Below are 24,868 nucleotides of genomic sequence, written 5' to 3'. Positions count from 1 at the left end.
GCCCGGAGCGGGAGAGCTCCCCTTCCCTCTCCCCCCTCCAGAGAGGACATGTCATACCTTGGGGATTGTAAATATTGCTGCAATAAATGTTGGGGTGCACATATCTATTCCAATTCCTGTTTTCATTTTCTTTGGGTAAACACCCAGTAGAGGAATTATTGGATCATATGGTAATCCTATTTCTAATTTCCAAGGAAACTGCATACTGTCTCCACAGGCTAGGCAGGCGGGGGGAAGGGGAGCGGGAGGTGCAGCCGCCAGTTACGGAGCATGGCGGGGGACTATGTCCATGACAGTGTGACGGTGCCCTTGGTGACCGATGGCGGCTGTGCTGTGGGGAGCCCAGCCTGACCCACAGATCACGACGTCGTACACGGCAAACTAATGTCACGGTGTGCGTCAACTGCATTACGAGATGTACTTTCTGGAACTATAGAAGAAGAAAAAAAGAAAAAAAACCCTCTTCTCAACACGAGCCAGGCATGGGGCCAGGACCTGGTGTCTGCGTGGTCAGCAGAGAGAATCCTCAGTGTCTGTTTTCCCCGAGTCTCTGAACTATGTCTCCAGGAGGACAGGCTGTCGCATGGAGGCCTGCCCTGGGAGCCTACACTTGGTATTGGCCGGTTTTAAAACATTTTTATTTTGGGGGCATCTGGGTGGCTCTGTGGGTTAAGTGCCTGACTCCTGATTCTGGCTCAGGTCATGAGATCGAGCCCCAAGTTGGGCTCTGTGCTCGGTGGGGAGTCTGCTTGGGATTCTCTCTCTCTCTCTCACCCTCTCTCTGCCCCTCCCCCTGACACGCGTGCTCTCTTTCTTAAAAAAAAAAAAAAAAAAAGACTGACCATTTAAAAACTGTTTATTTTGGCTGTTTGAGTAGATGTGAAGTGACAGGTCATTATCACCTTAATTTGCCATTCCCTGGTAGCTGCTAGACGCTGACCATCTTCTCATGAGCCAGCACTGGGTTGGTCTTCCCTGTTCTTTAGTCTTCTGCGGTTCCTTTCTGGCCTTCTTTTGGATTAATCAAGTATTTTATATTATTCTACTTTATTTTCTCTATTGGCTTCTTAGCAAATCCTTTCCAATTATTTATTTTTTCTAGTGGTCTTGCTCTGGGGCTGAATATAAGCATTCTTCCGTCGGATTCCGTTGAGTCAGTGTTGTGTTACTTCAGTCTTCTCTCTTCCTTCCCGAGCCTTCTCCTCCCCCACTTCTCACTCACACCTAAAATCTCCCAGTTCGCAGGTGTAAAAAACTGGCATGCGTGCGGGATCCCTGATCCACCCTGTCCCCTGTGCTAGCGTTGTCATGGCTCTCGCGACCACATGCATTCTTTTTTTTTTTAAAGATCTTTTTTTTTTAAATTTTTATTTATTTATTTGACAGAGAGACAGCCAGCGAGAGAGGGAACACAAGCAGGGGGAGTGGGAGAGGAAGAAGCAGGCTCATAGCGGAAGAGCCTGATGTGGGGCTCGATCCCATAACACCAGGATCACACCCTGAGCCGAAGGCAGACGTTTAACCGCTGTGCCACCCAGGCGCCCCCCACATGCATTCTAAATCCACCCCACAGCATCACTCTGCATGTTTTAAACTGTTGTCTTTTAAGGGAACTATGGGAAGAAGAAAAAAGCATAACAATTTACGTTTACGTATTTGTTGATCGTTTCCAGAGCCCCCCTTCCTACTGTCCACCTGGTATCATTTCCTCTTACTTGGTGCCCTGCCTGCTGGCCACATTCCTGCACTCTACCTGCAAACATCTGTATCTGCCTTAATTTTTAGAGAATTTTTTTCTGGGACATGAGTTTTGAGTTAAGTATTTAAAATTCAGCACTTGAAAGATTGATACCCTTGGTTCTCTGGTTGATACTGCCTGGCAAGAACTCAGTGGGAATTTTTGTTCTCGCTCCCCGTGGTACCACGTCTTTCCTCACTGCCTGCTCTCGGGAGATTCTGTGTTGCTTGTTAGCAGTTTGTGATACCCCTGCATCTAAGCGGCTTTGCATGCGTTCTACTGAGGTTCTGCTGAGGTTTGTTTGTTTTTTAAGATTTCATTTATTTATTTGAGAGAGAGAGAGAGAGTGAGCTCAGGAGCAGATGAGGAGCAGAGGGAGAGGGAGAAGCAGACTCCCTGCTGAGCAGGGAGCCCTCGATCCTAGGACCTGGGATCATGACCTGAGTTGAAGGCAGATGCTTAACGACTGAGCCACCCAGGTGCCATCTGCTGAGTTTCTTGACCAATAAATTGAGGTGTTTCACCAGATTTGTGGATTTTTGGCCATTATGTTTTCAAATAAATATTCTGCCACCTTCTGACGGCCTCCTCCTTCTGGGACTCCTATTACACGTGTGTTAGTCCACTTTATATTGTCCTATAGGTCTCTAAGGCTCTGTTCATTTTTCTTCAATCTTTTTTCTCTTTTTCAGATGGAATTATTTGTGTTGATTTCCCTTCAAGGTCACTGACTCTTTCTGCTATTTCCAACCTGCTACTAAGTCCATGGGGTGAAATTCTCATTTCAGTAACTGGGCTTTTCAGTTCTAGACTTTCCATTTAATTATTTTTCTACTTTCTCTTCCTGTGCTGTGAGTCCCTGTCTCTACTCATTAAGAGCATATTTCCCTTTCGTTCTGTGAGCATGCTCATTACAGCAGCTTTACAGTCTTAATCTGTGAGGACAATATCTGGGCCATCTGGCGGCCGGTTTCTATTGACCGCTTTGTTTCTTGACTGTGGTTTACGCTTTCTGGTTTTTTAGCTGTAGTAATTTTTTAGCATATGTTGTTCTTGTTGGCAGCTCAACTACTATCTTTATCACCTTGAGTTTGTATAGGTTTAGGGTTATGCTTGTTGTTAGGTTGGATCTGAGGAGTGTTCAAGGTGTCCGCAAGCCCCACCAACTTGGCAAGATTCGAATCTGAGTGTTGTCCGTCTTGCAGATCTTGTCAAGGTTTTGCCTTGTACTGTTTTAAGGTTGGTCTAGCGTCGACCTTATTTTAGTGTGGGGGTTGGCAACCTATGGCTTACAGGCCACATCTGGACCATGCCCTATTTTCATACGGCCCTTGAGCTAAGAATGGTTTTTATATTTTTAAATAATTGTTTTTTAAAGTCCCAAAGAAAGATGTAAGACAGAATCTGCATATGACCCACAAAGCCTAAAATACTCATCTGGGCCTTCACAGATAAAGTGGGCTGACCCCTCGGCCTATGGTCCTCCATCTAGTGTCTCAGCAAATGTCCTGGGAGTTAGCGAGGTATCAGTGAGGTCCTTCCTGTAGCCCTTCTCGACCTCTAGTCTTTGTGCCATGCTTAACTCTGTCACAGCCACTTTCTGGTAAGCCCCGTGGACCCTCATCGTATACCTGCTGAGCCCAGCCGAGGCCAAGGACTTATAGGGAACCCCCAGGCCGACTCTGGCTCTGCACCCCTCTTTAGTTCCTTCTCGGGCTCTGCCTCACAGCCTCCAAGCTGTCTGAAACTCTGCTCCTTATGCCCTCACCCAGCTACAATGCACGTGCTCCACTACCCACACATTCGGCAGCTTTGTTCAAGCTATTTCACACACACATTCGCTTTAGTTCATCTGCAGACGTTACCCCAAAACAACTTTCCTTGCACAAGAAACTTACACGCATTAAAGTAGGGCTTAATTTTGTGACGTTCCCACAACATGCCTACTCCACGGAAGGCCCTGCGTGGCTGAGTTCGGACACAAGGAAAAGGCACAGTCCCACAGTTCTAGCATTTTGCGGTTGTCACGGAGACAGGGAAGCAGCACAAACAGGAGTGCAGGCAACCTGCTGTGGAAATTCAGAAAGGGGCGGTCCGTTCCAGCCAACAGGAGGGCTGGGGGGCGTCTCCAAGACGCCTTGACAAGTAGCTGCGGTGTGGTAGGGTCCTTGGTTACAGCCAGAAGGTAAATAATCTTGCTCTACTTTATGGAGCAATATTCCTTCCTAAAACCAGTGTAACAAGAAAACCCCCGACCAGGAGTTTCGCAAGGAGTAACTGCCGTTCAGCCCAGCGGTGGGAATTAATCTGGTGCCTGGACGGTTTCCCCCGCGGCGCTAGGTGTCTGGTAAACATAACCAGGGCTACGTTCTGGGCAAACAGACCCACAGGGGTGAGCAACTGCCACGCCACTGTCCACATGCCCCTCCTTGGTGACCCCAGGGTGGTCCCAGTGTCCACGCGCTGTCAGTGCCTCTCAGGGTCACGCGAGCCCAGTGACCTGCCGGGCTGCTGTCGGTGACCCCCCAGGCTCGCGCCCGTGTCCATGTGCTGCCAGTGACTGGCGGTGGCTGCCGCCCCGCAGCCCGGACCCCGCGTACGGGGGGATCTGCACGGTGGGCAGCTGCGGCGCACCGGATCGCCAGGCGCTGGGGACGCTGCTGTGCGGGCGGTGGTGGTGTGGCTCCCGGGCCGCAGCCGCCTCGCCGGCCCGCGAGGGGTCTCCGCCCCGAGCTGCACGTGGGAGCCCCGCCGGGACGCGCCGGGCCCGCCTTTCCCCGCCTTCCCCCGCCCCCGGTGCCGCCGTCTTTCGGTCGGAGGACAGCGCCGGCCCGCGGCCGCGAGGCCTCCCCTTTAAGCCGCGCGCCCCGGAAGCGGTAGCGCGGCCGTGCCGGGGCCGGAAGTGGTGCGGCCGGCGGGCGGCGGCGGGCGGCCGGCTCGGGAGCTGCCTCGCGCGGCCGGGCGGGCCTCCCTGTCGCGGCGCCGCTCAGGCTCGGGCTGGCCCGGCGCGGCCTCGGGGCTGCCCATGGGGCGCGGGGGGCCGGGCCGGTGACGGCGGACGCCCATGGACGCCCCTGAGGAGCCGCTGCCGCCGGTGATCTACACCATGGAGAACAAGCCCATCGTCACCTGTGAGTGCCGTCGGCGCGGGAGGGGGCGGCGGCCGTTGCGGGCTGCCCGGCACCCCCGCCCCCACCCCACCCCCACCCCCACCCCCACCCCGGCGCTCGCGGCCCGGCCCCCCGCGCTCCCGGCCCGGCCGCTTCCTGGAACGGAGGTGTGGCCGGGGCGGCGGCTGCGGCGGGCCCTCCCTGCCCGAGAGCGACCTCCGGCCGCGCCGGGACGCGCTCGCGGGCCGTGGCGGCTGCACTCGGACCGCGCCCGGCAGGCGGGCGCGCCCCGGAACGCAGAGCGGGGAGCCCGGGCCCCAGGCCTGGCCGGCGGACCGACGGCCCGCTCCGGCACACCGTGCCCTTCTATCCCGCGGGAGGGGGCTCGGGGCGCTCGGACCAAGTTTGCGTGCGCGGCCGTCTTCGCGGGCGCGCGTCTGTGCTTCCCCCAGGAAAGTGTTAAAAAGAGTGCGGCAGCTCCAGTGCCACCAGCGGGGGTAGTGGGTCGGGGCGCGCGAAGCTGCGCGGCCACGGGCGTGACAGCTGCTGGCGGAGCCGGGCTCCGAGCCGCCGCTTGCTCTGGCGGGAAACGCACTTCCAGATGCGGCTTCGAGGGTAGGGGACCTGCGCCCCCCAGAACGCCCCACTCCGCAGGGCATGGTCCGGACGGCTAGACCGATGCCCCGTGTCTGGGCTGTCAGTTCGTGTGTGCGCCACACTTCGGCACGCACAGGGGGACCGTTCCGCTGTTACAGGGAAAAATTTCCCCTAGTTTTACCATCTTTACTTTAGGATCAAATACTTTAAAAAGTACGGAGGCTATAGGCAGTGTCGAAATGTTGGCTCACATTTTGGTGTCTTGCAGACAGGTGTTTCAAACTGTTAGCATTGTAGACCTTTGACAGTATTCAGTTAATTTTTTTTCCTGTGGTCTTTCATGCTTTGAAAGGAAGCACTCTTTCTTCGGAAGAACCTGGGCGCCCAGAGCCACAGCAGACTGTTGGGTGCGTCTTGAGCACGCTCCTGTTTGTGTCTTTTTTCCTTTTTCTTTTTCCACTAATGGACACACTTCTTGTCAGATCCCTGAGAAACTGTGTGTTTGAGGTTTAAGTTTGTGGCTTCATCTCGAGATGATAAACTTCCTTAGGGAATTGGGCTGTGTCTCCTCTAAATTTGGACACTGGCATAGTTCAGCAAGAGCTGCCCCCCCCCCAATATTTGTCCACAGAACGTCTTATTTCAGACATTGCACCTCATTCCACCCTCAGCCCGGGAGGACAGGTGCATGTGTGGGTCTGATCTGGACGCCCTGCAGGGGCCTTGGGCTTTCTAAGACCTTTCCTCGGGGAAGAGGAGCCATGCCCCCGATGGTCTTCCTGTTAGGTGTCAGCCCCGGAAACACCTCCCCCAGTGCCCTGCACCTTGTGAGTGCGGGAGAACCCGCATCGTCTAATTATACGTCACACCCCTTAGCTTAGGCAGGTTTCTGCGGGCTTTCTGTAAATACATTTCTGAAGAGGAAGCTCCTAAATCTCGGACTGGGCGGTAAGCTGTTGGCCTAGTAAACAGTGATGGACACACGAGTGTAGTGTTGACTTTCATGCCCACGTGACAGACAGGGAGAGGACACAGTCCTTTCCTCCAGATTTGTTGTAGTAGCTCCTGTCTGTGGACGTGTGTCCTGGTGTGTAAAGCGCATGGTGTCAGTGTTGTGTGTTCGACAGTGTCTCTGCTGTAAAGGCCCACAGCCTCTGACTCTTTGGAGTCGCAAGAAAGAAAGTGGCTTGGGTAAACTTCCAGACAAAGTTAGCTGGGCAATAAAACAGAGCCTCTGCATGGGACAGATCTGTTGGCGTCAAGAGCTGGCTTCCCAGTTCACACTTGAAATGGCGTTTGGGGGTTTCCGTGGTTGGGGCTGCAGCTTGGGGAGGCTCTGTCCTGGTTTTGCCTCCTATTTTATCTGTTCCATTGTGTCTGGCAGGGGGGTGTTTTGAAGGGAGGAGCTGGTCTAAGCCATGGAGACAAAGAGGTAGGAAAGTTGCCTTTGAAGTATCTACCCTGAGGCTCCTTCTTCTTCCTTCTCGAATTTTTTTTTCTTTTAAAGATTTTATTTATTTATTTGACAGAGAGAGGTAACACAAGCAGGGGGAGTGGGAGAGGAAGAAGCAGGCTCTCAGCAGAGGAGCCTGATGCGGGGCTCGATCCCAGAACGCCGGGATCACTCCCTGAGCTGAAGGCAGACGCTTAACGACTGAGCCACCCAGGCGCCCCCCCTCTCGAATTTTTGATACTATGTAGGTGTTCTCTTAGTTTGCAACATTTTTGTTTTCACAGTCTGTTTACCTCTCCTGGGATACCTGGCCGCCACTGTAGCCCTGTCAAATCGGGGTTTGTTCCTTCTCAGATGAGAGCCTAGTTTGTGCTGGGTTTGAGTTTTCTCCTAGAACGTAGGACCCTTTACTTTATTTAAGTGGACCTTTCTGTGGAGAATGTAGAGTGTGACTGGTTCAAGGAAATTTAGGAACCATCGACATGTGTGTCGCCATGAGAAGAATGGAAAGTCCCCAGAGACTAGGGTTAACTAGAATACATGATTACTTGGAAAGCTTGCTAAGTGATTTTGATAATATTCTTAAGCTACCTAAACATTTTGATGGCCTGCACGCCATCCGGAAGAGTTTCCGAACCTGCCGCCGAGCTGCCCCTTACAGACTGCCTCAGCAGGGGATCTGCTTAGCCCCAAGACTAGGGAAGCTAGTAAGTACCAGTGACCATCCGTAAAATGCTCGGGGTGTCAGCTGAGCAGTTAGTGGTGCTAATACTGTGATGACGTTGGGTGGTGAATTATCTACTCATAGAAGTTTGAGTATGTGTAGTATAATTTATTAATCATGAAAAGCGTACGGTGAAACCGAAAACAAATCCAGCAGATTTATTGGATCTAAATTTAAGCGTTAGCTGAGATTCTTGCTTTTCCCCCAAGCACTGGGTCAGTTCTCTGCTTTAGAATAAAGACAGGTTTCTGTTCCAAGGGTATGTTAGGCAAGACATTGTTCCCTTTCCAGGTCTCTCCTTTAGTGGACAAAGTTATTGTAATTCCACAGATTTGTGGCATTTCTTTGTTGAGTGTTGGCATCATGCTGAAAATAGCAAATGCTATCAACATAGACTTGTATAGTGTTTGAAAAATCACAATGCTCCATGCAGATGATCTGATCTCACCAGTCACTTCTTAGACTGCATTGTTTATTTTTCTGGATCTCTGTATTTGGGGTTCCACATCTGACACTATACATCTTGAAGGGGGGAAAAGGCAACAAAAATAAGCAGATTCGGGATGCTTTGTACCTGGTGGAGTTTGATTTTTCCCTTGTAGGTTGACGTTTTTAAACGTGCCCATTGTTAATATCCCACCCACCCTGCAAGTGTGGTGCTTGTGATTTAGCCACTGCCTCTGTTGTCCCAGAAAAGTCACCTAAAATGTTTTTTCTTTTTTTCTTTTTTTTTAAAGATTTTATTTATTTATTCGACAGAGATAGAGACAGCCAGCGAGAGAGGGAACACAAGCAGGGGGAGTGGGAGAGGAAGAAGCAGGCTCACAGCAGAAGAGCCTGATGTGGGGCTGGATCCCAGATCGCCGGGGTCACGCCCTGAGCCGAAGGCAGATGCTTAACCGCTGTGCCACCCAGGCGCCCCTAAAATGTTTTTTTTTTTTCTAATTGTGATGACACAAATGCAGAGCTTGGCCCATATTGAGTTCTTAAGCCAGTAGTGAATCAACAGTTGAGATGTGGGGGAAACAGTTGTCCTCAGAAACCTCAGTTGTTCCATGACTGAAGGTGCTACCAGATGCGCTTGCCTGGCTTGATTCATCGTTCGTACCTGTGCATGCTTGAAAACAGGTGGGTCTTTTATGTGGGACCCAGGGCACTTCACTGTCTCATCCTCATCTGTGAAATAGGGATGGCCATGGTACCAATCTCACAGGGTCGATACCGAATTGAAAGAAGGAAGATGTGTAAAGCGCCCAGAAGAGGAATCAACGTGCCAAATCATTAGCTGCTAGGGAGTGATTCCTCAGCTTTCTTTGTTCCCAGTGCCTTTGGTGTCTCAGTAACTTTTTCTTGGCGTCTCTAGGTTAAGAAGAATACTTAATAACTCCATTTACTAAATAGTTAGGTCTAAATAATTTTATTAAGTAAGTATTATGTCCCAAGAGTAGTTACTTCAGAAAAATCATATGCATACGTTAGAAGAAACACTTTTTTTTTCATTCTTAGCTAACCGCAGTGACTTACTAACGGGCTGGTTGTACTTGTTGGACGTTGCACAACTTCTCCAGCTTGGGAGTCTGATTGGACACTGCCACCCTCTTTGTGGGTTTGTGTGTGTGTGTGTGTGTGTGTGTGTGGTACTTTCCTTTTATCATAGCAACCACGCTGTTTTGTGCTATAATGATGTCCTTGAAAGGAACGTAGCAGGACCTAATACTGAAACTGAATACCTCAGGTGGGGTCCAGTACTTCACCAGCATGGCCTTTTTCCTCCTAAATTCAAAATGCTCTGAATGGCCTCTGTGGGTTTGCTGTGGTACCCACGTTACTAGTATATTAACCCAACTCCAGGGTGGATTTGAACAGATCGTGTAAAAGTAAAACGTTCCTTTTCCCTTTGAACTTTTGCTTACAGGCCTGATTTACAAGATGTGTTTCAGAATCGTTTCTAGTAAAATTTGGTTTATGCAAACGAAACTCAAGGCTCTGATTTTTAAGTTCTACTGAGTGTCTGAGATAATCCAGCATGGCAGGCCTCACAGAAGCCAGTCTTTGCCTGGGAAGGAGCGGACAGGTGGCGGGGCCCCCACACGGAGAGAGGGGAAGGGCCAAGGGGTTCGCCTTCTGTGGAAGTGTGAGTGACTGACCCAAGCACTTGTCTAAAAAAGCCTTTTGCCAGTTGTCAGAGCGTCTTTTCATGGGGATCGCATGGTGTCTTGTGTGTGGTCTCAGGATATGCTCTGATCCCCTACTGCTGCCCGGACCAGACGTGTGGACCCGACCCGGATCTGGAGGCCAGAGCAGCCGTAGAGGCCCTGGGCCCTGCGCTCCCCAGTGCGGCTCTTCCTCAGGCAGCCTCCTTGCTCCGCTGGCCTCGGAGCCGGCTGCGGCTCTCCTGCGTCCATTCCAGTCCAGTCTGCTCTGTAACTGCTCTGGACAGGACTTCGTGTGTATTCACGGTGGTTTGATCTTACGGGATATTTGGTTTTTAAATAAAAATTGATGACCTTGGGGTCATTCTTGACTCCTCTTTTTCTTTTTTTTTTTTTAAAGATTTTATTTATTTATTTGACAGAGAGACAGCCAGTGAGAGAGGGAACACAGCAGGGGGAGTGTGAGAGGAAGAAGCAGGCTCTTAGCGGAGGAGCCTGATGTGGGGCTCGATCCCAGAACACCGGGATCACACCCTGAGCCGAAGGCAGACGCTTAACGACTGCGCCACCCAGGCGCCCCTTGACTCCTCTTTTTCTCTCACGACTGGCAGTCTGTTCACAAATATTGTTTACCTTTGATATCTGTCTTGAAGTCAGCCACTGCTCCCCACTTTTACTGTTGCTCCCCCAGACGCAAGCCACCTTTGCCTCACCCTGGGTCTGCTTCTGCGGCCGCCGGGTGACCTCCCTGTTTCCATGCCAGCTCCTTGAAGCGAGTTCTCCATGGGGTGAGGGGTGATCCCTCCAAAGGGTCCTTAGAGGCACGCATTTCTCTGCTTGGACCCTTCCAGGGCTAGCCACCTTCTCAGCATAACATTCACAGACCTTTCCGTGGGCTACCACCTTGACCTGCAAGCCTGGCCCTCACCCCACCACCAGCCTGGCTTCCTGGCTGTGCCTTAACCCCCCTGCAGCCCCCGCAGCCCGCCCGCGGGCCCCGCAGGCAGGGCTCTTCTGACCCGTCCCTGCTTCCCCCTCCCTCCAGGAGCTGCTCCCCCACCACTTCCCCGGCCCTGCTTACTGTCCGGCATACTGTCAGCTGGATTCCGTCTTCTTGACTCAGTACCCCTGACATAAACACTTGTGTTTTCTGGCTTATTGTCTCTCCACCCTGACCCAGGCTGCCTGCAAGCTCCAGAGCGAGGGTCGGGATTCTGCGGGTCCCTGCTGGGCTTCTGGCACCTGCAGCGGTGCTGGGCACGCAGTAGGCGCTCAGTAAATACCTGTTGAATAAATGAAATAGATAAATGAGTGAGCGTCTCTCTAAGGGAAGCACTGTGCTGTCTTTGATGCTTCCGTAAGTTAGAGGCTTTTGACAGCATAGAGTTATTTTCTTTAAATATGTGTCTCATCCAGCTAAGACAGCTTTGTGGGAAATGCTTGGAGAGTCTGGACCCTGATCGCGCACTTGCTTTTAGGTGAACTGCTCTGTGCGTAGTCTCTTTGATACCGCAGCGTCCTCTGGGGGTTTTGAACCCCGGGACTACGTGTTAATCCAGTAAGAGAGAGCTAACTGGTATGCTAGGGATCGCATTCTTTGAACTGGTTTTTCTGAATTGAGTTCAGATGTGCTTTCTTTACTACAAGGCAGTAGAAGTTTATGCCCAAACCAAAGCGTTCTTGGGTGCCAGGTTTGGCTTCTGAGGTGGAGCAGGTGGGGTTGAAGGACCGCCAGCCTGGCGTTTGGATGAAGCCTTGAAGGAAGATGTGTGACCTGCAAAACCAACTTCAAACCTTGATTTGAAGGTTGATAAAGATGCATAAATAAAGGAAGAGTAGATTTTTAAAACAAAGAATGGAATCTGGACGTGGACTTGCTGGGTCAGAAGGTCAGAGCCGCTGGAATATTGAAGGCGGCTTCCCAGTCGCCCTGGGAGGAGCTGCGCCCTGGGTCCGCTCTCCGCAGCGCCGTGTGCGGCCCCGCCCGGCCCGGCCCTCCGAGTTGTTCCTCAGTCGCTCCGTGGAGCTTTCATCCGCCTACTGTGAACGTCGTCTACCATCCCCAGAGCTGTGCCGCCGCCGCCGGGGCCATCGGCCCGTCTCCATCCCCTGCCAGGTTCCCTCGGGCTCTTTGGTAGGCCATGCCTGCTCCCACCCCCAGGCGTGGGCAACCTCTCCTCTGCTGTCTCTCCATGTTGGTGTTTTCTAGACGTTTCTAGACGTGAGATCATGTGGCATGCAGTCTCGTGGCTGGCTTTTCTCACTCAGCGCTGTTTGGAGGCTCAGCATCCTCCTGTGGAGGTCGTGCCGTCCTCTGTCGTGTGTTCCTTCTTTCATCTCTGGATGGTCCACCGTCCGGATGGACCCAGCTTGTTTATGTCTTCAGTCCGTGGGTGTTTGGATTGTTTCCACTCTGGCTGTTTTGAGTAATGCTGATGGGAGCATTTGCACGCCTGTGTGCGGGCACGCGTTCCCGTTCACACGAAGGTTCTTAGGGGCAGAGTTGCTGCATTGGATGATAAGCTTATGTCTGACTTTGTAAGAAATTGCCAGATTGTCTTCCCAAGTGTCTGTACTGCTTCACATCCCCACCAGCAGTGGATGAGGGTTCCGGTGGCTCCGTATTCCGTGGACACACACTTGTCTGTCTTTTTTATTGTAGCTATCCCAGCGGACATGAAGCGGTATCTGATTTTGGTTTTAATTTGCATTTTCCTCATGACTAGTGAGATTGAGCATTTTTGCCTATTCTTATCAGCCATTTGTATATCTTCTTTAGTGAAATGTTTATTCAGGTATTTTGCCCATTTTTAAATTAGAGTATTGAGTTATAAGAGTTTGTGATATTTGCTGATACATGTCCATTATCAGATCCATGGTTTGCAAATACTTTTTCCTAATCTTTGGCTGTCTTTTAATTTTCTTAGTGCTATCTTTTGAAGTACATTTTGAATTTTGATGAAGTCTAGTTATCAATTTTTTTTCTTGTGGATTGTGCTTTTGATATTATATCTAGAAGCTTTGTCTAGCCCAAGGTCCTTGTAGTTGTTTGGGGGTGCATTTACCTGATGATTAGTGAAGTTCTTTTTATATGTTTATTGATGATTGGACCTCTCGTGAATTATGTGTTCAGCTGTGTTTCTTCGACATTTAAGAAGTATAGCCAAAAACATGTCTAAAACATGAATTGGAATGGCATTAGGAAAAAATGTGCTTTCTATTTTTGTATTTTATACCATATGCATTAGTTTCCTACGGCTGTTGTCACAAATTATCAGAAACTTGCTGGTTTAAAACAAGGGAAATATATTCTGTCACAGTTCTGGAGACCAGAAGTTGAAAGTCAAGGTGTTGGCAGGCTGTGTGCTCCCTCCTAGGCTCCGGGGGAGGGTCTTCCTGACTCTTCCAGCTCCCAGCAGTCCTTGCGGCTCCTTTGGCTCCAGTCTCTGCCTGTCTTTACACGGCTACTCTCTCTGCATTTGCCCTCCTGTCCCTTATCACCACACTTGTCACTGGATTTAGGGCCCACCCAGATGATCTGGGGTGATTTCATTTGAGATCCTGACCTTCATGACATCTACAAAGATGCTTTTGCCAGATAAGGCCCCGTCCACAGGTTCTGGGCGTCGGGCGTGGGTAAGTCATTTGGGGGCGCGTGGGCGTCCTGGCATGTAGCAGCCAGCACTCGTGGCGCTTCTCTGGTTTTATATCGCTTCTGTCTTTAGAGGTTTGTTCTTGCTGAACTCTTGCCCAGGGGAATGAGTCCTCGGCGCCTGGGATTTGGGGCTCAGATGTTGACACAGGTGGGATGATCTCTTTGAAATAGTGGACAGGTTTTGTAATCTCTTCCCTTGATTATTTTCCCCTAGGGAAACAAATGCCTTTTTTTGGCTTCTTGCACTTCTGTTCCATAATGTTTTGTGCCTTCGTATTATTTTAGGCCCTTGTTTGCAAAACTAAAAAAAAAAGTGAGTAGAGAAATTATGAAGAAACTGACAACAGATTTAGACCTTGGTTTCACCGGGAACTGTTGCATGTTTGGAAAGTTTTCTTGTTTTTAACAGATCTGTTTAGCATTTGGAAGCAATTGCATATATTTTAGAGCTAAAATTTTAGGTAGAGCCTTGGCGCTAATAATAACCTGTTTGGGTAGTAATTTTTACTGCTCATAGCTCACCGTTTATGGGCACTTCTAGATCAGCTGGATCAGTTAGTAAGTTTTTAAGCATGGAGGTGAACAACAGGATGGTCCATCAGAGGTCATTTTGAAGATAAAGACCCAAGGGCCAGCTCCGCTGTGCTTGACCCCTCAGTATGTGATAGGGCAGCAAGGATCAGCATTGAGGTGCCTGACTCCTCCTCTGCCACGACTTTACCAAGCAGTTGGGGAGGCAGACACCATCTGCCCACATGGAAGGGAGGGGAACTTGTCCCTAAAATTACCCCCTGGAGAAAACCTTTGCCATAGAGTTAAGTAAAATAAAAATCTCGCTTTCTTTGGTTTAGCAGTCTAAGAACCGAATCAGTCAGCCACACTAGACATCTCCAGTATAATCTTACTGGTTCTAAAATTGCATTCATATCCTGAGAACATAATCTGACAGCCAGCACTGCCATTACCTCCGCTTTCGGGTGTCCTGTGCTCCGGGACCCTGGGTTGTTTGGTGTAGAATATGAAGGGGTCCGGTGAGGCGCCCCGCTCAGCAGGTGCACAGTGTGCACTGTTGTAGGGGTTTGGGTTCCATCCACCAGCAGAGGCCCCAGCCCTGGTAGAGCTTCCAGTCCAGTGAGAGGAGGGACGCAATAGGCAAAAATAGCGAATTATGTAATGAGTGATAAGTGCTGTGGAAGAAAGGATAAGGAAGTGGAAGAATTGTAGTGTTTCACACTTTTTGTGATTGAAGCTTGCAAATGTGTGCAAAAGTAGAGCAGTATAGTGAGATCCCACAGCAGCTGGGAGAATTGGCTGGTCTTGCTTCTCTCTACTCCGCTCCCTCCGATCCTGTGCTCTTCGGAAGCTGACCCCAGGCGTCACATCATGCACCCGCATGTGCGTGTGTTACGGGCTGAAGGTTTGTCTCCCCTCCCCGCAGTTCGTGGGCTGGAGCCCTGATGGCCAGTGTGACGGTATTTGGAGCGGGGTCTTTGGGCGGTGAGCCAGCTGGAAGAGGACGAAGGCCGGGCTCCGAGGATGGAGCCAGTGGCCTTAGGAGGAAGAGCCCGCTCCCTTCCTCCTCACGCACATCCAGGAAAGGCCCAAACAAGAAGACATCAGGCACCTGGAACTGAATGGGCAGCACCTTGCTCTCGGACTTCCGGGCTCCAGAACTGGGAGAAAACGAGTTGGTGTTGGTGAAGCCACTGGTCATGGTATTTTGTCCCGGCAGCCCGAGCAGAGACAGTGTGTGTCCCTCAAGGCAGTGTATCTCTGAAAGATCAGGACTTTTAAAAACATAACTGCAGAGCCTTTATCACATCTAAAAAATTTTCCCTAATATCAAATATTCAGTGTTTACATTTTCAATGTATCTTCAATGTCTATTTCTTTTAAGCTCTTTGAATTAATTAGTATCCAAATAAGGTTTCAAGATCGTGCTGTCAGTCTCTCTTCAAATCTCGGGTTTCCGTCCGTCTCCCTTTTGTTCCTGGCAGTTTACCGAGGGGCCCAGGTTCTGTCCTGTGGCCGTGTCGTGCTCACTGTCCCCACTTGGCCAGCTGTGTCCCGGGGTGTCCTCTGTCTTCGGGGTTCTGTGTCTCCTCGAAGGTGGTCCTTGGAGCCAGAGGCTGGGTCAGGTTTGGGTTGGATGTTTTTGGCAAGACTGTCTCCCAGCTGCTGGTGGTGTGCGGACTCTGCTGGTGTCTCTCCGAGGAGAGCGCCGTTCTCCTGTGGCTCATGCCCTGTGGGGTGCAGAACGGTGAGATTCTAATGTTACCGTTTCGTCTTCGTTTGTTAGTGGAAATGTGTCTGTAAAAAGTGTGTGTGGGTAGGCGCCTGGGTGCCTCAGTTGGTTTACGTCTGCCCAGGATCCTGGGATCAAGCCCCGCATGGGGCTCCCTGCTCCCTGGGGAGTCTGCTTCTCCCTCTCCCTCTGCTGCTCCCCCTGCTCGTGCTCTCTCTTTCTCTCATTCTCTCAAACAAAAAGCTTTTTTTTAAAAAACGTGTGTATGTGTGTTCCTTGCTTATCTAGTGTGGTTTGAGTAGGAAAGGCGGACTAGATGCCTCGCTCACTTCCGCTGTATAGCTCTTCTCAGAGCTGGTTCACTCCGAGGGAGTAACCCTCCAGGGGTGATCAGTTACCCTTTTTTTTTTTTTACGCATCATTATGAATTTGAGGATTTATTTTTTTTATTTTTTTATTTTTTTTAAAAGATTTTGTTTATTTATTCGACAGAGATAGAGACAGCCAGCGAGAGAGGGAACACAAGCAGGGGGAGTGGGAGAGGAAGAAGCAGGCTCCCAGCGGAGGAGCCTGATGTGGGGCTCGATCCCATAACGCCGGGATCACGCCCTGAGCCGAAGGCAGACGCTTAACCGCTGTGCCCCCCAGGCGCCCCTGAATTTGAGGATTTAAACCTACCTGCTTTGTTTCAGTCCGTGGCTGGTGCTGCCCTTACTGACGTGCGGTCAGTTGGCCTCTGAGTTCTGGAATCTTTGTTAGTTTCTTTGCTCTCTGCTGTGTTAACATGTTGCAGACTCATTTCCAGCCTTGGCCCTGGAGTCAGCCATTTCTCCAAGGAGCTCTGCTTCTTTTCAGTGGAAAAGGTTTTTTAAGGTCTACGTGCTTGGGCTGCTGGCTGCTGCTGGGTCTTCTTTCCACAGGGCAGAGGTAGGAATTCAGAGGTCAGGTACACCGTAAATTCACAGTGGTCTTTGTGATTCAATTTCAGGACCTGGGCGTTTTAATAAACTGCTGAATCTTCTGTATTTTCTTTCTTCCCGTTCTGTGGATACTTGGGCACAACAGCGGTAGGACGTTCTCAAGCTGGAGCTGCACCAGAGCCCCTTAGTGAGCTTGTTGGAACCTGATGCCAGCCTCTACCCCCGCTTCTGAATCCTCGGGCCAGGCTGGGCCAGGGAATAAACATTTCTCACAAACCCCTAGCGGATGCTGCAGGTCCAAGGAGCCCTTATCCCACCGCATTTAGTCTCTGTCACTCCGCCGTCAACAGTGACTCGTGAGCACAGATTTAAAATGCTGTTAGTGGTTCTCTGTGGCATTTGGACATCTCCCACCAGGAGCACCCAGTCCGAAGGCCAGCCTTGCTCTTTCTCTGTGGCTATGCTGCCAGCCGCACATGCATTGAACTCCATTTGTTTTATTTTTTTTCTGATATTTTTAGGGAAAGCTTTTTTAAAATTTAACTTTGTTTTGTAATTATATAAAATATTACATGCTTTCAAAACTAAATCTTCCAAGCAAGGTATGTAGCGTAGATTTCTGTCCTCTCCACCCTGACCCTTCCCTCACCTAAGTATTCTCCTTACATAAAAAAAAAAAAAAAAATCCATACACATTTGTACTTCCCTTTCTTAGATAGGAGATTACAGACCAAGACACCCCCCCCCCCGCTTTTTCTCTCAATATTTCCCGGAGATCTCTCCTGTTGCCTTTTACAGTCCGGTGGCACTCTGTTATGTGGATTGTGGATGTTCTGTGGTTTATTCTGTTCCAGTCCTGTCCTTGGAATTTGAATGGTTTTGTCTTTTGCTCTTTGAGATAGTCCTGAATCAGATAGTCTTTTGGTGTGTCTGTTGGGATGGATTCCTTCAGAGATTGCTGAGGCTGTGGTAAACCCGTAATTTTGCTAGGTATTACTAAATTCCCCTCCGTAATGGTAAGCCTTTCGGAAGCTGCAGCTAGACCTCACGGAGAAGGTGGTCTTTGGCAACTCTTGGGGCAANNTTTTAGAAACCGGTCTCTCCAGAGCCCCAGGGCAGGGGAGGGGCTGGAGCAGGCAAGATCTCTTGAACTTGTAAATGCTGTGATTGAAACTGCTACAATCATCCTGTATTTTCTTTTTTTGCAAATCTGTGAACTGTTAAGGGCTAATTCTTCAGTGCTCTTACAATTCGATGCGCTCGTCTAGTCCTTCGTTTTCTGTTTCAGCCCCTCTGTGGAGGTTGTATTTGGTCCCTGAGCTCCAGAGAACGGGACTGGTGGCCTCTAGAAGCGTTCACTTAAACCTTTGGTACTCTTGGTGCGCGCTTAGTTGTCTTACACGTTGAAAAAGAAGACAACTTTGGGACTACATATCTTGTGATTGGTCTCTGTGTATTGGCTTTGATTCCTTTTCTGCAAACTCCCACGGTATACAATTCGATTATCGCTAACATATACTGTACTTTTTCCCCTTTGGTCACACCCCGGGGGTAGTAATTGTTACAGAGACTGGCTATTGGGAGAGAGAGAAGCAGTGTGGGAGGGTGGCCATGTGCACGTGGTGCCACCCTAAGGGTCAGGGGCAAAGCTGGAAGCCGGATGGAGCAGGCATAACTTTACTGCCAGCAATGAGATGGCAGGACATACTGCCATGGGATTGAAAACGGCCGTTTTGGCAGAACAGCTGACAATCAGATAAAGGCAATCCCCATCATCCCTGTCATGTTGACTGTAGGAATTACTTTTCTTTCAGCTTGGCCTCTACAGTACAGAGCTATGGGAGGGCTCACTTGTTTCTTCTCAAATACGTGCCTTGTGATGAAAGGATGTGTGTATACACAGAAATGGGGATCCGTTGCCCAGTCATTTTAGGGCACAGACTGAGCCTTGGCTTCTACTTCTAGAATCTGGATAACATCTGGATCTTGTTTGTTTTTTCTCATGAACCTCACTCCCTACCTCCAAGCCCCAAATGGGAAAGCCTTTTATGTGCAGATACTGTGGGAGGACCACTGGGAGGGTTTCCATATTCCATGATGATGCATTTGGTATTAGTTTTCCCCGTGAAAGAGCTACCAGTTGGAAGTGTTAATTAATTTTCATTACTGCGCTGGTGTTAACACAAGAAGTACGGCAAGTAGCCTTACCCGTGACCGAGCGGCTGACGGACCCCCAGCTTGTGACCTTGGGAGTTTTCATCGTTCATTTGAGAGTCTGTTGTGCCAAAAGCTGTCGAGCAGTTCCTTCACGTGTGGTCTGTGGGCAAGTCCATGCATCGTTAGGGGCTAGGGTCAATGACAGTGCTCTCTTTAGCCCTGTTTTCTTTTCTTTTTTTTATAATAATTTTTTATTATATTATGTTAGTCACCATACAGTACATCCCCGGTTTCCGATGTAAAGCTCGATGATTCATTAGTTGCGTATAACACCCAGTGCACCATGCAATACGTGCCCTCCTTACTACCCATCACCAGCCTATCCCATTCCCCCACCCCCTCCCCTCTGAAGCCCTCAGTTTGTTTCTCAGAGTCCATAGTCTCTCATGCTTCATTCCCCCTTCTGATTACCCCCCTTTCTTCTTCCCTTTCTTCCCCTACCGATCTTCCTAGTTCTTATGTTCCATAGATGAGTGAAACCATATGATAATTGTCTTTCTCTGCTTGACTTATTTCGCTTAGCATTTTACTCAGCCATCAAAAAAAATGATTTCACGACACTTGCAGCAACATGGACGGGCTGGAGGAGGTACTGCTAACCCTTGGTGCTGCCTCCTGGTGGACTGTAGCTTTCCTGTGTTAACGGCGTACTTAAAAAATGGCTCTTTTTCTGAAAATTTTTTTATAAAGCAAAGGCTAGGTAAAGTATATATTTCCTCTGACTTATTTGTTCAAAGGTAGAATCATAGGATCCCTTGCTTGGAAGGGCCTTGAAATTGGTCATCCTGTCCTAGTCCAGCCATTCCGTGGCTGCGTAGCTTCTAGAGTCCCTGTGAGGAGGTCCTCAGCGGGGAGACACTCAGTGCCCCAAAGGCAGTTCTCTCACCTGGCATTTGTTTACGTTGAGCTGTAATCTGTCCTGTCTTTGCCACCCCTTGGTGTGTGTGTGTGTGTGGGGGGGTGGCTGTGGAGTCCTGCAGGGTAAACCTAATGCCTTTAAATTAAGACGTTGCCCATGAGATAGTTGAAGACACCCATTTCGTTAACAGGGTAAAATAATCTGGATTTCTTCAGCAGCTTAGGATAAAGTGAGAGGTGTATTTTATTGGAAAAGTTACTATTTCCCTTTACTAAGATTATACTAAAGAATTTGAAGAAAGATTATACTATATGAGGGTATCAACAAATATTTATAAACTTGATATAAGATCTTTTACCCAACATAAATCTCCAAATGAAAATACCGATCTTGCAAATGTATGTATTATGAAGAAAGCTACCCATCACTTGCAAATTGGCTCAACCTTTTGTTTTTCTCTTCCACTTTATCATGGTTACAGTGTTCTGATCCTTTTATATTTTTGTGTTAAGATTTGATAGCTTTGCATGTTTAAGGGCTGGTAAGTGGTAAGCAGATGACTGAAGTGTTCGCTATTGATGAAAGGTCTTCTGGAGCCTGTACCTTCAGCCAAGCAGCATTGACAGAGCCTCTGTTCAGCTTAATTAGCAAACAGTAAAATTAAGGAATCGAGAAGCAACCCAGGACAACAGAGAAGAATATTGAGTCCAGAGCCAAGCTGCCTGGAGGTGAATCATTTCCAGCTTTGAGGCTCATTAGCTGCTTGTCCTCGAGCAGGTTTCCATGCTTGACCTCCAGCCTCGGTTTCCAGTCTGTGGAGTGGCGCGCTCTCATCAGGCTGGCTTGCGAGTTCGGAGTGAGTGTGTGCCAACCGCTGAGGGCGTTCACCGTGCCGTCTGTGTATTGGCAGGAAACAGATGGCCCCCTGACTCCTGTTAGCTAGCTCTCACCTGGTGCCAGGCCCTGTGTAGCTCAGCAGGCCCTCCGGTAGCATCAGAAGAAAGGTGTTACGTAGAATTTTTTTTTTTTCAAATTAAACGCTTTAATTTTTGTTGTGGGTGGTGTAAGAAATTACATAGATTTAGTGCCTTAAAATAAACAAATGTATTAGAGTTCTGGAGGTCAGAAGTCTGAAATGGGCTTCATTGGGCTAAAATCAAGGGGGTTGGCAGGGCTGATTCCTTCTGGAAGAGAATCCATCCCCTTGCCCTGTTCCAGCTTCTAGAGGCTGCCCACATTTCTGGCTCGTGGCCCTTCCTCCATCTTTAGAGCCAACAGTGACCAGTTCAGTCCTTCTCATGATTCCAACTCTTTGGTTCTGGCTCTTCTGCTTCCCTCCTCCCCACTGAATATCCTCCCTTCTGGGGTACATTGGCCCACCTGGATAATCCGGGATAATCTCTTTACTTAAGATCACCTGATTAGCAACCTTATCTATCCTCAACCTTATTCCTCCCTTGTCTCGTAATGTAGCGTATTCACACGTTCTGGAAAGCAGGACAAGGACAGACTTCCAAATGCCCTTAACACGTGTCTGGAAAAAAAAAAAATCATGGGGAGTAATGATTCTACAAGCATGAAAATCCTGTGTCCTTCCCAACTGAGAGTAACTTTTTAATTTAGCCTTGTGTTTCCCCCGAGGCATAATTTATAGCTGTCGAGCACTCACACTACATTTGGTAACTCATGCTACTTTTTCTGTAGACCGTTTAGTGCCAAATTCAATCTTAATGTCGTAATTGAGTTCTAAAATCTTCTAAAAATTGTTGCATAAACATTATAGGAACTTAGCAACAACGAATTTATAGCTTTTAGAATGTAGGTATAAACATTTTTCTTACATGTTAGAATATGTACCTTTAGTTTAGGTATCCTGTATTCCTGAAATGCAGAAGGTGAACACCCCTGTCATCTCGTCCCGCAAACAGAACCCCGCCGGACGGTTTGGTTTGGACGTAGACTTCCAACAAGGTAAAGCGTGTTTGGTTGCCTTGTTGGAGGCATCTTCCTGCAAAGCAGGACATCCTCAAGTCCTTTAGTCGGTCAGCTTAGTGTTGATTCTGTTCTGTTGCCATCTAGTGTTAAGAACTAAAAATCTGAAAGATGTTTTGACACTAAATAACTTTGTGACTTTGTAATTTATGGACCCTAAAATAAAGGGTTCGTGCATAAGTGATCGTAAGTGAAAGATTCCACTGTTCTTCAGGTTGCCGGAGACTAATATAAATGGTATAGGACCACGACCGGCTTGGGGGTGGGGGTAGACTGGGCCTGCTGTTAATAAGCTTTGGCTAGACTCTCATCTCAGTGACAGTATCTTGGGTCAGAAAAGACTGTCTAGCCTGCAGGTTTCTATTTTTGCTATGACCAACTTCTTTGAAGATTAGAGTTATTTCAAAAATAGCTGTTTTCTTACAGTCTTATTGTTGGTGATCTCAAATCTAAGTGATACATCTATATCTGTAGTTATTTATATATTGTCAGCTGGACACGTGTTAGTGTCTTTTTAATGTTGCTCCAGGTTACTAATTACTTTCTGTATAATTGAGTTCCCAATTCCTTCTGTTCTGAAGATATAAGAAAAATTTTGAATTTGTTGAAATACAACCCATTTATACTTAAATCATTGAAATCATATTTTTTGAATTCTTTTTCCCTCCGTGCTTAATTAGCAGTCATCTTCTTTTAACATAAAAGTTTTAAATTACACGATTAATATATATAAATATATGCTGGTAAAAGTCTCAGAATGCAGTAATAATTCAGGAAGTAACAAAGATCTGGTCAGTCATCTGACTGCATCTGACAGAAAACCAGTTACTGCTGGCAGAAATAAGAAGAAAAGAGGTTCGTATAATCAGACACCTGGGACTCCGCCTGCCTTCGTTGGGGGCTGTCTGAGCTGGGCTTTTCTCAGCCTGGGGCAGGTGCCCGATGGGTCTGGGCAGCACCCTGAGTGCCTGCATCCCTCTCCTTCCAGCAGGGCGATTGTTCCGAAGTTTCCCTTCATGTTTGAGTGGCTCCTGTGCCTGTTCCCCTTCCCCCGCACCCCTCCTGCTGGGGTGCTGCTGTGCTGGGATACTGGCCCAGGGCGGAGGGTGACTGCAGTGGTCTGCACACCCTGGAGTGCCCCCAGCCCTCCTATCTCCACGTGTCCCCTGCAGTGACGAAAACGGGGGCATATTACACACGCAGGGAGGGAGAGGTTTATGTTAGTGGGGTTGTGCTTTGAATTACCCTTATTAATTATTTTGAGGAGTCTCCCCTCTCCTCACACACAAAAAGGGATCTTAGTTGTTGCAGTGAATACTTTGACTTCAGTGTTTTAATAGGCCTCTTGAGGTGGAAAAATAAACAGAGCAATCTTTTTTTTTTTTTAAAGATTTTATTTATTTATTCGACAGAGATAGAGACAGCCAGCGAGAGAGGGAACACGAGCAGGGGGAGTGGGAGAGGAAGAAGCAGGCTCATAGCAGAGGAGTCTGATGCGGGGCTCGATCCCATAACGCCGGGATCATGCCCTGAGCCGAAGGCAGACGCTTAACCACTGTGCCACCCAGGCGCCCCTCATTTTTGCTTTTAGTAGCTACTTTCTAACAAACATCAGCCGGCAAGTTGCTCTGTCTTCTGTTCAGACCTCAAAGCTCTAAGGACTTTTCTACGTCGAGACTGGGCTGTTGGGGCTCTGCTAGGTATGTGTGGTTAATTCCGTCACCTATCACAGAAGCGGAGATGTAATCCCTTCAGAGGGTTGTGCCTACACTCTCCTTTCTCCCTCCGTGCTCCGGCTCTCTAGGCCCGAGTTCAGGGGCATCTCAGGTTTGCGTGATTCGTGATAGAAAGATTGAAGGCTATTAGGATAATAATGGATGTGCATTCTGGAAAATCAGGGTCACTTTTCATCGTTCTCAGTCAGTCAGTCAGTGTAGAGTTCAGTGGGTTAGAAAAATTTGACCTTCAAATGTAGATCAGGGGGCGCAGTGTTAGTCTGCTGGGGGCTGAACCTGGCAGCCGAGGAGCATAGCCTGCGAGGCTGAAGCAAGTAAATGAGAAGCTCGAGGTTCTGAAGGCTGGAAGTCCAAGATCGAGGTGTCCATAGGGTCGGCAGCTGAGGCTTTCCCTCCTTGACGTGTAGACGGCTGTCTTCTCTCTGTGTCCTCCTGTGAGCTTTTCACACCCCTAGTGTCTCTCTGTGTGTCCACATTTTCTCTTCTTAAAAGGGCACTAGTCAGATTGGATCAGGGCCTGAAGACCGTAAAGAGCTCGTTTAACTTTATCATCTCTTTAAAGACCTGATTTCCAAATACAGTCACATTCAGAGGTACTGGGGGTTAGGATTTCAACATGAATTTTGTGGGGGGACACACTTCAGTTTATAAGACACTGAGGTCCAACAGTCACATTTAAGTCCGCAGTTACTGTGCTAGTTGACCTATAATCTTTTAAGATTAAATTTAGGACACAAAGATTTATTCCATGAGAGTGTAAGAAAAAATTACTTTACGGTCTCCATTTGGATGAGTTTTATTGTTCTAACAAGGATTTTCCGAGGGAGATAGCATGGGCGATGTAGGAGGCACATTACGGTCAGGCTCCCTGTACCCGTGTACTCACGTGAGACTCCGTTAGCAGGACGAGGGCACGTGAACACTGAAGCCAGAGAGAGCTTCCGCGCGCTTGCCCTGATTGCTGCACAGCAGAAGACTCGTACATTCTGTACATTAACCTCGGGACCTTTTAAGAAGGCAATAGGAGGGGCGCCTGGGTAGCACAGTCGTTAAGGCGTCTGCCTTCGGCTCAGGGCGTGATCCCGGCGTTCCGGGATCGAGCCCCACATCAGGCTCTTCTGCTGTGAGCCTGCTTCTTCCTCTCCCACTCCCCCTGCTCGTGTTCCCTCTCTCGCTGGCTGTCTCTATCTCTGTCGAATAAATAAATTAAAAAATCTTAAAAGAAAAAAAGAAGGCAATAGGAATGGCAATCCAACGTAAGCAATCTGAGGCTACCTGATTACTTTCTTACTTAATGATTTCTAAGATGACTACCAAATAAATGAACACAGTGAGAAATGGTAAGTTAAAACAAAAATTGTTTTTATTTTAACAAAAAATGTAGTAAGAGTAACCCAAACTACTTTATGTCAGGCCCGGGGTTCAAGGTTATTTATTTGTGTTGACTCATTTGACCTTCTCCACAGCCC

At 48.8% G+C, this 24,868-nt stretch overlaps 1 protein-coding gene across 2 annotated transcripts in view; it reads left to right on the top strand.

The window, feature by feature from the left end:
• The first annotated feature begins 4,787 nt into the window (after positions 1–4,787).
• Positions 4,788–24,868, top strand: part of TRAPPC10 (trafficking protein particle complex subunit 10) — an 83,905-nt gene continuing 63,824 nt past the window's right edge. For both annotated transcript variants that reach the window (XM_040621850.1, XM_040621848.1), the window contains exon 1: positions 4,788–4,869. In XM_040621850.1, coding sequence (XP_040477784.1) covers positions 4,803–4,869 — 67 coding nt within the window. In that variant the 5' untranslated portion in view covers positions 4,788–4,802. The remainder of the gene's footprint in view (positions 4,870–24,868) is intronic.

The sequence above is a fragment of the Ursus maritimus genome, unplaced genomic scaffold, assembly GCF_017311325.1.
Source record: "Ursus maritimus isolate PB19 unplaced genomic scaffold, ASM1731132v1 scaffold_4, whole genome shotgun sequence".
In the NCBI taxonomy this organism is placed as follows: domain Eukaryota; kingdom Metazoa; phylum Chordata; class Mammalia; order Carnivora; family Ursidae; genus Ursus; species Ursus maritimus.
The sequence above is the reverse complement of the archived record's forward strand: the minus strand, read 5'-3'. Positions and strand labels throughout refer to the sequence as shown.